Here is a 17,336-nt window from a genome sequence, read left to right as displayed (position 1 = left end):
CTTTCATGATTGAATTCTTCTGTTTTAGATCATTATCTTCTTAGCTCTTTAAGTAGTTCTCTTGTGAGGTGATTCATCTCTGAAAGCTTTAAGGTTTGTCTATGAACAAAGGTCATGCCTAAGTTATTGGCAACCTAGAATGTACAGGGACAGTCCTATACCTAAGTAACATATAGCAGACATAGCATTTGCTGTTCCTAATACTGCTGGTGCTTCGGGAGAGCAAGCCATTTAATGCTCAGATCTCTCATTTCCTACCAGTGTAAGGAGGGGAGAGACTAGAGGCTTCTTATGGTTCAGTGTGGTTGAAAATGTGGGCTCCAGGACTTGACTTGTGAATTCACCACTTACATGCTGTAACTTGGGGCAAGTTATTCAAACTCTCTGTACCTTAGTTTCTTTATCTATAAAATGAGAACAATAGTAGTACCTGCCTCATAGGATTGTTGTGAGGATTATATGGATTAATTCATGCAAGACATTTAAAACGGTGCTTGGCACACGGTAGTTCCTCAGTAAATGCTAATTTAGTGAGTGTGTGTTTATAGGTAGGAGGTATGGTAAGAGGATTGTATACTTTTGAGTCAGGCAGACTTGGGTTTACAGTCTCATTTTATAGCTCCAGCCCAATTATTTACCTTCTGTAGTTGCCTAAGTTTGCAAATATGAATTCAAAGGTGATAACTGTAAGTACCTCAGAGAGTTGCTCAGTCAAAATGGCGGTCAGTGTATGGCAGCACCTTCCGGAGGTCAGATTTGCTCACCTGCCCATTCTTCTCGGTTTTCCTCTGACTGACATAGCCCAAGCCTTCAACTGTGGCAGCTGTTAACTAGGCAGTGGAGACCAACTCTTTTCTGAAAAGAAAATTCACCGAAGCCATTTTGAGAACCCCACTGTCTTTTTCCCATTGAACATTAAGACAAGCTCAGTGGAATCTTTGAGCCCAGTAACTTGTGATTGTTCTGAATTCCTTCGCTGGGAGAAGACCTGCGGCCGCCTGTGTCCGTGCAGAGCTGCACCATCTGCTCCTGGCATTACTGACCGCAGGGCAGCGCTCCCCAGTCTCTGGCGCAAATGAGTGGATTCTGCTCACCCTACCCCTGCTGGGGCTGGAGTGCCCCGAGGGAACCTGAAGGCCATTCAGGCAGCTTGGACCACGTCCAATCTTCTGGAGCCCCCTTACTACTACACTTCCGTTAGTTATCATATGAAAATGTTACGTGCAAAAGGCCTCTTTGTTGCTGAATGGCTCCCCTTTACCTGAATGAGTACCTACTGTAACCACAAATGTCAGTTAACACAATAGAAAGTTGTTCCTTGCCCCAGTTGTAGCCATTTGGTGGTGATGAGGGGACATGTGGGCCTGGGCGTCAACATCCAGCTGACGAGTGTAGGTTGGAGAGGATGGAAAGACCCAAGGACACTATTTGTGTGTTGGGTCTAGAAAAGGAATAATCACTTAAACCCACACCCCAATGTCCAGAATTCAGTCATATGAACCCTCCCACATGTAAAGGAAACGTGTCCTTGTCTGAGCTTCTCCAGCCCAGAAACAGTCATTTCGGGGAGGGGTGCTCACATCTTCGGACACTTAGCCACAGAGGCTAATCCCAGCACCTTTCCCTTGCTTGTGCCGACACATCCCATGAAGACCAAGGATAACGTCACGTTCCATTATTTAAAATGTGGTTAACAGCTCTCGAGAAAAAGATTTCTCTAAAATTTATCTGCCACCCATTTCTCTGGAAAAAGAGGAGTCTGAGTTTAATGCTTTGTAAAGACTTGCTCTTGGGTCACCATTAGTGTCCACAGATTCTGAAAACCACTGGAAGCGTGGGTCTTTTTGAATCCTTTGGTTAAGTGTTACTGTGCCCTGCTTTATTTTATAGTATTTGTTTAAAATCAACTCTGTGTCCTGACCTTGGAAAGAAATCACTTTCTGGGGGGAAAAAGAAACGCATCGCTTCTATATTTTAACTGTACACTTAATTAATATTAATATATCCATATTTAAATATAAATGAACTTACTTGAATTCAGTCTTCTAAAGGTTTTAATTGAGTATTTGGTTCTCTGTCTTTTGTTGAGTAGGGAAGTAATTCTGTATCTGTTTCGGAATAATCAACTTTTTCTGTACCTTTTTTCTTTTTTTTTTTTTTTTTTTGACAGTTTTACAATTTTTTTTTTCTTGACTCTGATAAAATGTGCTTAGGTGCTTATCAATGATACGGCAGCTAAACGCTGGGGGGTGCAGAGAAGAGTTGTTAACGTTGGTGATGTATCACCAGTGTAAGGGAGGGTGGATGGGGCTTGAGTCTTTTAATGATTTTTACCTAAAAAATAGCAGAGGGTTAAGCCAGCTGGTTGAATGTAGTACAAACGACATCATATGTCTATGAAAACACTTCACACTGTTGAGTACTATAAAATACCATGATGATAATAGTAAAAAAAAAAAAATTACTCACTGGTGTTTTAGTGCCATAGGTAGTGCAAAGCTCAGAGGAGAAATCCTTCCCCCCTTTGGTGGGATGTGGAAGAAAGCAATTAATATTAGCACCGGCGTTCTTAGCATTTCTGTGACGGCAAAACCCTTAATCACAAGGATATCATTAGTGCTCTGAAGCATTTAATTTTGATGCCTGACAGCATTTTAAAATGCACAAACCTTTGATAAAGAGCAAATCAGAGCTGCGGTGTTGAAATGAGAAAGAAAGAAGGAACAAAAACCACCTTAAGCCCCAAGTAATTAAATTTAAATATACCGTTTGCATGAAGCAGAGATATGTATAAACTGTGGGGTTATTTTTCCTATCAGTGAAAGACCCCCTTGAGTAAACACTGTTTCTTTAAATTCAGATCCTGGGGAGGGGGCACCCCGCTGTGGTTAAGAAGTCCTCTTCCCTCCAAGCAGTGGGCATTGTTGTACCACTGACATCCCCAGCTTTCTTGACTTTCATAAAGGGCTGTTTCCACTCTTCCTTGCCTGCAGGCTGGAGAGCTTTCCTTGCATCTGCTTATTGCCTGCCTTCTCCCCCCGCCCTCCTAATTTGAGCCAGTAGTGAAATGTAGTCGATCTGTTCGTTGGCGGCATTCCTTCCCTCACTCAGGGTCTCCCAAACTGTTTCTAATTCATTGCTCGTGATGCTGGACCCAAGCAAACAGTTTGATAGCCTGCAGTGATTTGCTGAGACTCCTTCCTGCCTTTCTTGGCTCCGTATCTTTTTTTTTTCCTCCTTTCCATCCTGTTTGGGTGTCGCAAGTGCCAAACTGCTGCAGTAAAATGACTTGTAGGTGTTTAATGGCGAGTCATTGAGGAAGCGAATAAAAGAAAATTGTAGCACTTGAATCGGTGGGGAGCAAGGAGAACTGCTGAGCTTTGAACCAAAGAAAGTTAAATTTACCATTTTCTTAAAAGGAGCCTCCTCTGTTTGACATCAAAGCATCTCCTGTTATTCTTCGTTGTGAAATGTACCACTGTCAGAGAGTCATGATCGAGCCCCTAATCTGTGCTGTTTCTGTTTATCGGAAACACACACAGAGATAAAACCCACATGTGCCTTCTGCATGCATGTGGCCAGATTGCCCACCAAATGTAACCACAGGTACATAGCAAATGGGGATTCTATTCAGAAAGCATTCTCAGTTTCTCAGGGATATGTGGAATTTTGAATACGGAACTATTTGAAGGGGGGATCATTTGTCTTGGCTTTCCAGTAGAAAGCTCAGATCATTCAGCCTTCAAGCTTTGGTAAGTTTTTTTCTTTCGTCCTCTATGGTGTTTGCTCCACCTTCAGAAAATGATACTCTGCTACCATTTTACTTGTTTCCAGTGTGTGTGGAAAAAGATATCTTCCACGTGTTTTCATCTTGCTGTCCCAACCTTGACCGCAAAGGGCTCTGCACTCTGTTACCCTCAACACTTCATCAATGATGTCCTTTTGGTGGGATTTCAGGGATACATGCTTCTCCTGGCAGTTACTGACTTGTTTCCATTAACGCATCTTTGGAGATAACTCTGGTCTTATAAAACAAGAGAGCTGCTTAGGGCCCTTTCTGGATTTAGGATCATGACATGGGGGGGGGGATTTCAATGCCACTATACCTTTGTGATGAGGAGAACTATTTACATACCCTCCAGATACAGAGGTGAAATGCTGAGAGGATTGTCAACACCTCCGTCAGCCAAAAGAGCAGCCCCTCAAAATGCTGTCTGTAACAGGTGCAGTGAAAACTAGTTTTAATGTTAATTCACATTTGAATGACATTTTACAACCTGTGTCTTTGAAAAGAAAAGCTCAGAAGCCTCTCATATCTCTTAGAAAACAGAGACTCCATTTATAATTAGAATTGTCATTTACTTTACTCCTAATTGTCAATATCTTAGTTAACCTAAATAGCAAAACCAAACCCACAGAAGGTCATCTGAAACAGGTGCAGATAAAAAAGTTGTTTTAGGGATGACTTATTTTCGGTACTTTATATTTAGAAAATGTCTCAATGTCTACAAAGATTTCTTTAAGTCTATTTTAACATTTAGTTACTTGTTTGACAAATTTATTAAGTGCTCATTATGTGCCAGACATGATCTTGAATAGTTCGGGTATCGATATGGACAAGGGAAAGCCCTACTTTTATGGAGCGTACCTTCTGATAGCTCACATGCTTGTATCTGGAAGGAAGGTGTTTTACAAATGGGAGAATGGAGGCAAGAAGATTGAGTGACTTGGCCAAGATGGCAACTGGTAAATTTCAAACCCAGAATTACATCCCAAATCCTTCTAACAGTTACTGATCTTCCCACCTAATTAGTAAAGTAGAAAATACTTTAAGTATATGAGTCAAATATGTTTTCATCTTTACCTCATTTCACATGTCCTAGCTGAGCCCTCGACGCTCACAGAGTTAGAATACTAGTAATTTCTTGAAAATCCCAGTGATACTTGGGGCAGGTGCACCTGTGTTCGGCCATCTTTCACCTTTCTGCCTCCTGTTTGTCACTGTAAATCTTGACCTTACTTCACTAGCCTTACTCCAAATCCTTCCACGGTTCTTTCTGCAATTTACAATGCCCTCCTCCCTATTCTGGCTCCTTATCTCAGCCACTATCTTTATTTAGCCAAATATTTAACTGTTTCAACATAAATATCTTTTTAGCTCTACTTTGGATTTTAAGTTCCTGGAGCAGAGGCTTACGGGGCATTTGTTGAGTGATTGAACGGGTACGTCAGCGTGATTTATAAGTGAAGAGAAAAGGAAATCGAGAACATGGTTTGGATTAAAACTATTAAACTACCCTTGAGAGTCATAGGATGTGGTCTCAGATAACAATATCTCAGGATAGGAAAATGGACATCTGTCAGTCCTTGGAAATACTGCTTCTAACATTTGAAAATTAAGGACTTAATTAAATGAAGTCACAAAATTTTCTTTAAAACTACCCTCTAGTAGTTCTTGCCTTTGTGATTTTTATGTCCATCAGTCATCTTTCTCAACCGTACTACTGTCGACTAGCACGGCCAGCTCTCCTTGTTGTGTGTTATGCCAAAATTCTAGCCACCGAAGAATGCCTGCTTATGTCCAGGGGCACAAAACTTTCCTTAAAGCAAATACCTCTTTTACGAAGAAAGTCTGTGGGTAGGTAGGAATGTTTCCAATCTAAGATGTGTCTCTTTCTTACAGTGAGTCAACCTTCATCTTCCTCCTGGCTTCTCCTCTCACCTTTGACAGGTGTATTGCATGTGTAATCGCACAGTAGAATAAGGAAGCGCCCACCCCATCCTTCCCCCCATCACCACGAGAGAATCTGGGTAAGAAGAGGGTTAGCAGGAACTGCCCCCTCTTGAGTTCTAGAAAATGGGTGTCTTCTCTGTAAGACTATTAGAAAAATTTCCTCATCTATTTTGTTGTTGTTCATTCAGAAAAGGCTGAAGGATAAGATGGGTCTTCCTTTGAGACCAAGGCTGTATTTGATTTAGCTCTGTCTGCACTTTCCCATCTTTGCCTTATTCCACGGGTGCTCGTGAAGTATGTGCTTAGTGGATGAGTCAGTCCTGAGGAAAAGCTATGTCTCCACAGGTTTCAGAATGTACGTTAGAGAACTGAGAGACAAGCAGGACCTTTTCTCTGCTTGGTCTTTTTCTGTTGACTAAAATTTCCACTATGGTGAGAAGCCCTCTTTTGAACTAAGGCACTGATTTGTCATAGCTCCTTCTGAACCATATTTTAGGGACGAGAGTGTTCAATCTGTCCTTCTGTTTGTCTATTATCTTGTAATTTTGTTAGCAAAGGGCAGAGCCCTGGGGTATTGGGACTCAGGAGCCAAAACATTTCTAAATTGAGAAAGGCTTGGTAGTCTTTACCAAAATGTGGAAACCTAACAATGGTGACATCAGAGACGATTTCAGTGAAGACCCATGTGGAACGTCCTATAATACTGAATTGCCCTATGTGAAAATTCAAGAGTCTTTGCAATTCTCAGTTCTTGCAGTTACTCCAAGGCCAGAATCTTAAGTTGGTGCTCGAATTATCCTTGCTGCGTCTCTCACACTGACTAATCTCTATCTTGGATAAAGTAGGAAGAGGCAAGATTGTCCAGCAAACATTAATAGCATTGTTTATTCACATATTCATTTTTAGGGTTACCTGCTGTTAACGGGGTTTTATTTACATCAGTAATGGGGAGTTTTTTCATATAAATATAACTCAAGTCAATATAGCATGTGAGTTCAAGAAAACTTCTACTGAGATCATAGCACAAGATGCAGAGGGATGTGGCAGCAATTACATGAATGGCATGAGAAGACAAGCTTGGGAACCTTTGGGGTAGGAGAATGATTGAGAAATGCCATTGCCAAATGCCTCATCTGGGGAAGCGAGCCGCAGCTGGGGACACGTGGCAGAGTGATGGCTTCCAGATGTGGACTTGGAGGCTGGCTGGGTTGGAAGCAGGGTAGGAAGGACGAGGGAAGAACCCCTATGTGGCTTATATTGTGGAGCACACATCCAGTTGCCTCTTCCCTCCAGAGTGGCTGTAAAGCTCAGTTTTTTTTCTAAACTGGTGTTCTTTGTACCAGAGAAGGTAAGACGCTCTCCGCAGGGGGAGGAATGGCTGCCATGATAGACTACAGTGCAGTTGCGTGTTGTAGTAGGTCTATTTCTCCATCTCACTTGGTCATGGGTTGCTTTTGTCACTGTAGCCTGATAAAAATGCTTTTCTGAAAGACATCTGTCCAGAAAGAATTCAGACATGACAGCCACACACCGTAACACCTTGCGGGAATTAGAACTATTCTACTTGACTCTCTCATCTCACGTTCTTCCCTTTTACTGACGGCCGAGTCAGCACACACGGTTGGTTTATTTACACACTGGTGCATATGGATTTTTCCAAGTAGGGCTGCCTTAGAAAGAGTCTATCAGTTACCACGATTCTATGGTGGACACCCTGGCTGCGATGTTTTGAGCCCTTCAGTTGCATTCCTATTCCCCTCGAATGGGCATGGGGAACACTGCTGCTCCAGTTTCTAAAACCAGATTCATTGCCCGTGTGCAGCAGTTTCGTGATGAACCAACCAGAGAGAAACAAGCTTCGTTACGCAGTGCGCCCCAAGGGCAGCCAGGCAGGTCTTTCCCGAGGAATCTATTGATTATCAGGATCTGACCCAGACCATTTCTGAGAGAAAGTCCGTTTTATAACTTTATGATCCCCCTGCCCCCGCCGCCGCTTTCTTTCAAAAATCCTCACTTTTCTATTTCACTTCCCAATCCTGAACAGCAGAGTTTAAAGAGCCCCTTCTTATGGAGTGTATGCTCAAGTGCTGTGTTAGACAATATATTTATTACCTGGAGTGAAATAGCTTTTCACAGCCAGGCAGCTTGCTTAGCCTTCTTGCTGTCTCTGTATTTACGAGTCACTCCTTACATTTTGCTGGACGATGGTTCGGTGTCAACCGGTAAGGAAAGAGAGAGAGAAAATGTGTGCGTGTGTGTGTGTGTGTGTGTGTGTGGTGGGGGAGGGAAGCCTTAATGCAGCTAATGAGCACATTTCCGTTTTTCATTTTCTTCAGATGTTCAGTGGCTTCCATATGTCTGCATGCAGCTCCGTTCACCCAGTTTGGTATTACTAACCTTGGGGTTGCCTTTGATGGAGGACATGTGTATCCACTGTATCTTTCACTTGTGTGTATGCCTGAGATTCAATCTGGAATAGCTTTGGGGGAAAAAGAGTGGGAGAGAGAAGTAGGGCAGGGGGTGTGCGCGCACGCGCATGCGCACATGCCATCTTGAAGTGCCCCCGACGGAGACGCCAGGCTGTCAAATAACCATGTCCGAGAGGTGCTCCCTGCTGGATTCACTTCAGCTGGAGGATTCCCTGTGTGACTGTGGTGTGTCTGGTTGCTTTCCTTTCCATCAGTACACCTGTCAGATATGGTCAAGCATGTTTGAAGTTAGTCCCAGCCCGTTTTCAGTGACAATTTAGTTTACTTTTCTCTTTTTTCCTCTGAGTTAGGGTTTGGCAGTGGTGTGTGTGTTGGGAAAGAAAAGGAGGATGGCCTGACACCATGCTGTTGTTCCTCAGTGGCCATTTTGTGATGTTTTCACCTACGTCCACAATTTGGTAACAAACGGGAATATACATTCAATTGAGGCAGGCCCCCTAATCTCTAGTTCTGCAGACCAGCTCTGTTAGGTAAGATTACGGATTTCACGAATGCTCCTCTCTTCCCCGGAGATGGCACATTTGTGTCCTTGTCAGTCCCAGCAGAGCTTACAACAGCTGGAGACGGGACCGTCACAGTGAAGAAGAGGGCAGCCTGGTTTTATAAATCTCAGGACCCCTGAGAACACAGCCACTACAGGACTGCTTTTGCGTCTTTCTTCGTGGAAAGAAGAAAGTTTGCTACTCCACAGGCAAAAGCAATATTTCAGCCTTTGTAAAAATAGCTGCACGACGTCACCCATGTCCAGAGAGAGCATCATTGTTCTATTCCTGTTCTTCGTTATTTGCATCACTGTGTCAAACCAGAAATTTAGCTCCAATTAAGCAGTACTTTTATTTATATTAGAAAGGATAGAAATTGTGTGCATTTCCTACAGTCCCCCGGGAAGAGTCGCAAATTCTCCTGCTTGTATAAAATTAAAGACCAGTAAGATGACCACTTGTAAACTTGGAAGGTAGGAGGAGACGCAGTGTTACTGAACGTAAAAGGCGGTCTTCCAGTGGATTTCAAGGCTTGCAAAAAAAATAAAGAAGACGGTAGCATTTTCTATAGATTTTGTGAGGAATGGCCGCGGGTGCTGTGGAGGTGATGCTGTATACAGGCTTTTACCTCAAAGATTATTTTTCTAAGACAAACCATATACCAACATATTGGAGAGAACCATAAAAATGGTATGCTTGTGTACTGGGGAAGACTGACATGGAAATCTGGGCAAGACAAGACAATCCTTCACATTTTTCTTAAGTAAAATGAAATTATCGATTGGTACCACCAATGTCTTTTCCCCTTTTGTTTTTTTGTTGTTTTTCCCAATAGCACCGTCATCCATTGCTTTGGTCCAGGCAAAAGAAGTTACAAGATACAGTGTTGCTCTGGCTTGGCTGGAACCAGATAGGCCCAATGGGGTGATCTTGGAGTATGAAGTCAAGTATTATGAGAAGGTATTGCTTGAATGAGCAAGCTTCCTTCCTCCTTTCTTTTCCTTCCTCCCTGCCCCCGCCCCTGTCGTCCCTTCCATCCTTCTTTCTCTCCATCCGTCCATCCTTTTTCTCTTTAGTTTTTAGCCAGTTATAAATCCAGAATACCAGCGAATCTCAAAACCAAATGTATTTTGTTCCCCAATCGAATCCAATTATGGATTTTATGTATTAAGTTGGTTATCTTGAAAAATAGGAAAAATGCACTGTATTCTAATATAACCATTTTTTCTTTCTAGTAACGGAAATCAAGATAACTAAGAGGTTCTTATATATAAGCCTTCTATCAGTGAGAGTGACTCATAAAAGTCGAAATAATGATCTGTTTAAGTAGATCACTGCTATTCAGAATCAAGGTGTGGGTTTTGATGACTTTTAATAGAAAATCAGGGAAGGAAAATTACATTTTTCAGCCTCTTAAAGTTATAGAAAGACATTATTTTTACAAATAACTTGTCTCTCTTAAAGGACAGAATTCTGAAGAGAGCTATTTGCATTCAAGATTGTCTAGAAAATGAACAATTGACTTCTCTTTCTTTTTAAAGATAATCACTTATTGGCTTCCTTATTAAAAGCAGAAAGGGGACAGGATTTATTTTTCACTGAAACCAGATTACAACATTTTTGACATTTTCTAGACGGAAAATAGAAAAAGATGAGAGACCTTCTTGTGGTTATTTCTGTTAAATTGCTGGCTGTGGAGTGGGAAAAGCCACCAACCGTCCTCTGAGTTCTTTTCAAAAAAGATCATAAGTGAAGATCTGCATATGGTCGGTGTCAACAGGGATCACACCTAAACTCCACATGGCCTTCAGGGTCCGAGATGTTACAGTGGTACTTCCAACATGAAAGAGAATAGGAGGTTTCGAGTTTATCCAACTCTAGTAACTTTTAACTTCTGAGTACACTGGCTTGGTTCCTTTAACTATGGGCCTAGAGTAAGTGGGGGATTCTCTTTTGCCACCTTGCCTGATTTTATCGTCCCATGATGCAGGATCAGAATGAGCGGAGCTACCGGATCGTCCGGACGGCTGCCAGGAACACGGACATCAAAGGCCTGAATCCTCTGACTTCCTATGTGTTCCATGTCCGAGCCAGGACAGCAGCTGGCTATGGAGACTTCAGTGAGCCCCTGGAGGTCACAACCAACACAGGTACCAACTTCTGAGGCCCTTTTTACGGTCCAGGTGAAATGCTATTACATTGAAATCCAAGGAGCTGTACCTAATTTCTGGTTAGGCGAACATTCTGCTGGCGATGAACACGGCTTGAAATGACGATGTCTGTAACTTAGAAAAGCTCATGCTCTTTGGAGAAGATCACTTTTCATATTATCGAACCCGTCTTTTCATGTGATTAGAAAATGTTCTCTTCTTTTTCTTATTTTGAGTCTTCTGTTGGTCATGGAAAAGGGGATTGATAAGTAGGTAAATTGAGGGTTGCATAGCTATCTTAAAGAAGGTAGGAAGTTTTCTCCCTGGGAAGAGTAAAGAAGGGACCAAATTTATTTTCTTTTATTTATTTCTAGGAATCTGTTCAAGTCAAGTCAGATCAGTTTTTTTTAAATGACTCCTCGGACAAACATATCAATTCTTGACCCTGTGAGTTGGACTGATTGATTGACTTGAAAATGTTAACAAAGGACATGCCCATTGAATAAGTGGGTTACATAAGATGACTCCACCTATATAATTAACAAAGCTTACCCAATAAGGAGATAGTGGAGAAGAATCTTCAACATCAATTTTAGAAAGTCATTTTCTTCATGAATTACTAAATAAAGTAAGAATGAAAAAGCAGAAAAGAAAGTACTCTAGGATTGAATCTGATGCGGTTTGACATTTTGGGGGGATATTCCAGGAAGGCTTCAAGGGGGAAGTAGCTTCTGATGCAGTCAATAATGAGCAGGTTTTTGACAGATTTGGGGTGGGGCATCGGTAGGTATTCAAAACTGCTTGTCTTTTTTGAAATTAAGTGTCTTTCTCACTAAGGAACACATCAGATCATTAAATAAGTGTTAGGGCTAAAACTAGAAATGAAAAGAAGAAAAAGCAATGAGCGGTAAGGTTTACCAGAGGCTTTAGTAAGAGTCGTCTGGTTGAAGTTCTTCATACAAACATATAAAAGAGATTTCTAAATCTCATTAAGGCTGTCGTAGAAATGCTGTCACATAAATACTTAATCAAAAGCCAAAAGAGGCCGTGAGCCTTCTCGGTGGCTCCAGAACGTTGACGTTTGTGACCCAGTCAGAAGTTCTAGCTTTAGGACTTCCCAGAGGTGATCCTTGTGTAACTGTCTTTGCCAGTGCCTTCCCGGATCATTGGAGATGGGGCCAACTCCACCGTCCTTCTGGTCTCCGTCTCAGGCAGTGTGGTGCTGGTGGTCATTCTCATCGCAGCTTTTGTCATCAGCAGGAGGTAAGCACTTAAAAGCCACTCACTGCCCACCCACCCACCCCCAATCCCAGTTTTTATGAGGGAGCTTTTTGTCTCCTCCCCAAAAAGCTTAGGCTTTTGATTAGCATCATAAACAGGGCATGTGCATGGCCAGCTCCTTCCTCTTGGCTTTGATCTCCCCACACCCCTCCTGGAGCTGCTGGCTGGGCCCTGGTGGCAGCCCTCACAGCTGAGAGTCCTGGAAAGACCCAGCTATTTCCTGGAAACGCAGCCGAAAAGCAAGCCAGGGAGAGATGTCTACATTCTCTAAGCTGTAAGGTGCTACATTTATACCTCTCTTAAGCTTGGACTTACTGCCAGAGGCAAAAAAGAAGCCACATAAAACTTGGGTCCAAAATGTAAGCTCTGCCATTTGTCAGCTACATTACTTAAACGCTTGAGCCTTTTTTTCACCCTTTTATAAAATAGGGTTAGAGGATCGCAGAAGATCTGCCTTGAAGAGTTACCGACAGGAGAAGTTTGATAGGTGAAGTAGCGAATCCAGCACAACAGCAGGTGGCTCAGCTTGAGTTTGGTGAATAATAATCGCAACCAAAGCCAATAATCGGGCACTGTGTTTAGTCATCTTTCAGGAGAGGCCATCGCCATTTCTAGAGAGTTTCCATTAAGCACGCTGTGGGCATGACATTGTTCTTGGAAATGAATCTAAAACAGCAGAGTACTTAATTCTGTGAAAGTCTACAGTCTACCCTGATACTTGAGAACCAATCTAGGAAAGAAAGAGAGAAATAAAAATGGCTTGGCAGCTTATTTTTTTGAACCAGTTTTCCTTATTATTATTGCCCCCATCTGCTTTTTAACACTACTGAGAGGCTCCAGAGGAATGGGGTGGAGGAGGGACAGCCACTCGTGTCCCATATGTGCCCAGATCGAGGTTTCTTCAGCTTTCACTCCCCTGTGCCATAACTATATCACAAGGTGGGGCTTTTGGCAAAAGAAGGGCAGAACCTGGGGACATCAGAATGATCCTCTTCGGTATAAACCTTTTCCCGTTACAGAAGAGGAACTTGATACTCAGGAAGACGTAGTCCTTGTCTCGGGTCATTAGTTGGCCTTCGTGGGAGAGCTACTACTGGGCACCCAGGAGCATGCTCAGCTCCCTGGCCAGCGTCTGCTGTGTCCTCTCTCTCTGCCCCTCCTGTTGGTGATTTCATTGGTGTCACTACAATGCCTCTGGCTCTTGCCCCCGGCCTGAGCAAGCCATCATGCTCTTTGCTCACTTTGTGGTACATTATAATTAGGGTGACGACTGTATATCCTTATTTGCCGGGATGGTCTCAGTTGTCACATGTATCTGTTAATATCATGCCTCCCCACTCCCATGCTCCAAAATGTGCTGGTATTATAGAAATCCATCTCGGTCACTCTAATGCAGTATGCAACAAGAGCTCATTATGTGCAGACCCCACCTACATTGGTCATTGTGTGTGTTCTTTTTGGTGCGAAGTCTATCACTGTGTGTGTGATTAGAGCAGTGAGTTCCATCCTGAAGAAGCGAAGTCCACCGCGAACACTTCTCCCTGTCACTGGACTGCACCCGTAGAGCATACATAGACATACCCACTGTATCCTGTGTATTATTAGAGCTCCGTCCTAGGAAACTCTAATTTGGCTTAAACAGAATTTGAATCTCAAGTGTTCTTTCCTTTTCTGGCATTTGATTTTGGAAGTCAATCAGGATGGACCTCCTTCTTGTCCATTGCCTTGTGGTTCTGCATACGTACACATGCTGGGCACACAAACCCAGGGGAACGGGATGCAATAATACATATCCATCCCATAGTGGGGGGCAGGGGTGGGATGGGAGACTTTGTAGAAATTACTTGGGCTTTTGTTTTCATTATTAATGTCTTTCTACATGTGAAAATTTTATAGTATATATATCAATAAAATTTTATCACAAAAGATGTTTAAAAGTCTAAAACTAGAAAAAAAATTCTTAATTACCTCCACGTCAAAATGATCTTTGGCTAAAATTCAGTACCATGGGATGCTTGGAACCATTTGAGGGAACACCCCTTTGCGGACAGTGGGTCTCATATTGTATCTCAACCTTCTTTTTGATGTTGAAGGGAAGCTTTGTCTACTTGTCCAGCTTTTCTTTAGAGTTACCTTTTTTTTCCCCCCAACTTACTTTAAATATACCAGTGAAATCAGAATAATTAGGATTAAGTCACCTCATTATAAGTTTCTTTTGGACGTTCTGCTTTGACGAAAAGAAAGCAAAAGCACCAGAAAATGTAATGCAGGAAGATGAGCTTATTAAAAGCTTGTAGCTATAGGAAATAGGATCGCACACTTGATGACTTAATTTTTCCTTTCTGCTTTTATTGATCACTTTATTCTTTAAGGCAGAATTGATAGGAGGATGCATCGAATTTCCAATTATGAGTCCCCACCTTAGAGAATTGAGCCTGTCGAGTTACCTAGCGATGATTCTTGTCCCTTCTCCCCCATTAAAAAAAAAAATGTCACTTCCCAAGGCTGATAAACACTGCTTGGTGATTGGTCCTCAATGGATCACTTTTTAGAAAATGAAATGTCAACCCCTTGCCCTCCTATTGATTCTTCTTTAGTGTCGGCCATAAAGCTGTCATGGGAAAGGCTGCCTGGAGCCAGGTAGCTGACAGGCTTCGCGGAGGCTGCTGCACACTCAGCTGATTTTTCCCCGCACGCAGGCTGTGTGCTCTGTCACATTGGACTACAGATGTTTCAATGCGACAAGAACAGGTGAAGAGAGAGGAGACAGTGGTGCGGACAAAAGTCTAGTCCCCGGTGGTGAACAGCACCCCCCGAATAATCTTGCCAGCCCTCTGGGAAGGCAGCAAATGGAACAGCCTGGCCCGGGAAATGATAGGGCTGCTTCTCGCCCTGTAGAGCCCCAGAATGTTGGTGGCGGTGTCAGTGCTAGAGACAGAGGGATCCCTTATAAGGTGATTCCCTCCAGCCGAGTCCCACCAGGTGATGGCATGTGAGATTTCTTTCAGAAGTAGAGGACAGGGACCCACACAGAAAAGTTTCAACCCTCCTGATTACCTCAAAGAAAAATCTGTCTGGTGCTAATTTGTCATTTAGGAAAGAGGAAACAGCCTCAGGCTCACAGCTGGTATCTTGCTAGATTTTTTTTTTTTTTTTTGAGAGTAATTGTTTCATTTATTTCATTATTTCTTCTTTATACTGGGAAGCCTGAGCCTTAGGCAAGCCAGGGTAATCTCCATTTTTTTCAATGAGATCGCTTTTTCCTTTTGGCCAGCTTGGATGTGTTGTAAACATTTAGGGATCTAAGTAAAAGAATCAAACTCCCACATTTATCAATTTTATTTATGTATTTAAAATGATTTACAAGGTAAGTTGACTTAAGACCCATTGTATGTTTTTACCACCCACATTATGTTAAGCAAATTCACTTACTATTTTTTTAATTAATTTTTTTTTTTGAGAGAGAGAGAGAGAATGAGCGGGGGGAGGGGCAGAGGGCGAATTAGGCTCTCCCTCTGAGCAGGGAGCTCGATGCGGGACTCGATCCCAGGACCCTGGGATCATGACCTGAGCTGAAGGCAGCTGCTTAACCGAATGAGGCACCCAGGCGCCCCAACAAATTCACTTACTTTTTTTACAAGCATCTACCATCAGAGTGCCCTTTATCCCTTGATGTGTAATTCAAGTATTACGTCAGCTTTCCGAGCACGCAGTTGTACTGCTGTGGGGTGGTTCAGGTGTTGCGTGCCTTGTACTTAGGCGTTGCTGTCCCTGGAAAGTTTATCCCAAACCACTCAGTAGCATGTGGCACCATGTGCCCATACTCCTGTATCTGTTTGTGGTCTCCACCATGTAACCACTTCACTGCTTTCTAAAGTGATTTTTGAAAGGAGTGTTAACAATGACATCATAAAATGAAATGATAGGGTCACAACCTCCAGGACTAATGATCGAATGTGTTACATTTCCCTGGTCCCCTGCCCCATTATAAATGATTTCATCAGGTTGTCCCAAATACTATGAATCCTGGTTGCTGGAGGCCAGTGTGTCTTCCTCAAATACCATTTTATTGTGCAAAAGAAACTTTTGAAAGGACTAGAATTTAAGACGAGTATCTCATTCTAAAGCACAGTTTGGTGATGAGAGGCAAGTATTGCCTGATAACCAGGCATAGAGGATCGCTACTGGGTTTTTGTTATGTGCGTTTATGTTAGGGTATATTGTACCCATTTTACTAAAATTAAAGAAAAAGAAGTGAATTGATTTTAAGGAAAAAAATGAGGTGGTTGTGGTAAAAAGTTGTGAAGAAGTACACAAACGACCCGGGTACACGAAACTGCCTCATTCTAACACTGACACCTTCTATACTGGAAACCTTCTATACTGGAGAGCAGGTGAAACAATGACTAAACCAAGGTCACACGGCTAGTTATTTGCCTGATTGGGACAGGAGTCCATCTTACCTGACTTCCAGTACTGGCACGGATGATTCTCATGTCTTCTGGACTGAAAAAAACGGACCTCCGTCGAAAGCCCACACTGACCGTCCTAGCCGACGAAAATTTCAGGGGTCTCGTCGGTGCTGTTGGCAGCCTGTGTGATCTGTGAGTTACCGTGCCGGGCTACTGCACACTGTGACGTCGGACTTTGTGCGTTGGTTTTGTCTTCATCTGAAGCCTAAGCTTTTCCACTTCGGAGCTGACTGTTCACATAATGCAAAAACAGTTACCATTCAGGCTGGATCCATCTTCGCTGGTGTCCTAATTGGAATATTATGATCACATAAGAATGAATACACTCAAATGTTGGCCTAAATTGGCTCTGATGAAGTCATGTAAATTCATACAATTAGGGGGCAGATGGTACTGCGGGAACATTTCTAAACAACTTGCGTGCAATTGTACAGTTCCATTCCACCCGTTTCAAAATGTTGCTGGTGTAGAGCATTTAGACATCATTTGGTGTGAGAACAATGACAGCTTAAGGAAGGGGAAAAGAAGGATGGCTTCCATGAATCTTCATGGGTGATGCCATTAAACGCTGGAGAGGGTCCTCCTGGAGCCGTGCTAGTTATTACACTGCTTTATCTTCTTTAATCTGCACTTTAGCCGAATAAATTACTTACCTTTTACTAATTAGTTTGGAACAGTGAACCACATCAATCAAATCCATCCACTTGATCACGGGAAGTTAGTATTTT

At 42.6% G+C, this 17,336-nt stretch overlaps 1 protein-coding gene across 2 annotated transcripts in view; it reads left to right on the top strand.

The window, feature by feature from the left end:
* EPHA4 (EPH receptor A4) overlaps positions 1 to 17,336 on the top strand; it is a 140,096-nt gene that overhangs the window by 97,278 nt on the left and 25,482 nt on the right. For both annotated transcript variants that reach the window (XM_057305094.1, XM_026491841.3), the window contains exons 6-8: positions 9,541 to 9,665; positions 10,696 to 10,855; positions 12,007 to 12,118. In XM_057305094.1, the coding sequence (XP_057161077.1) occupies positions 9,541 to 9,665; positions 10,696 to 10,855; positions 12,007 to 12,118 (397 nt within the window). The remainder of the gene's footprint in view (positions 1 to 9,540; positions 9,666 to 10,695; positions 10,856 to 12,006; positions 12,119 to 17,336) is intronic.

Source organism: Ursus arctos, unplaced genomic scaffold (assembly GCF_023065955.2).
Source record: "Ursus arctos isolate Adak ecotype North America unplaced genomic scaffold, UrsArc2.0 scaffold_1, whole genome shotgun sequence".
Classification (NCBI taxonomy): domain Eukaryota; kingdom Metazoa; phylum Chordata; class Mammalia; order Carnivora; family Ursidae; genus Ursus; species Ursus arctos.
The sequence above is the reverse complement of the archived record's forward strand: the minus strand, read 5'-3'. Positions and strand labels throughout refer to the sequence as shown.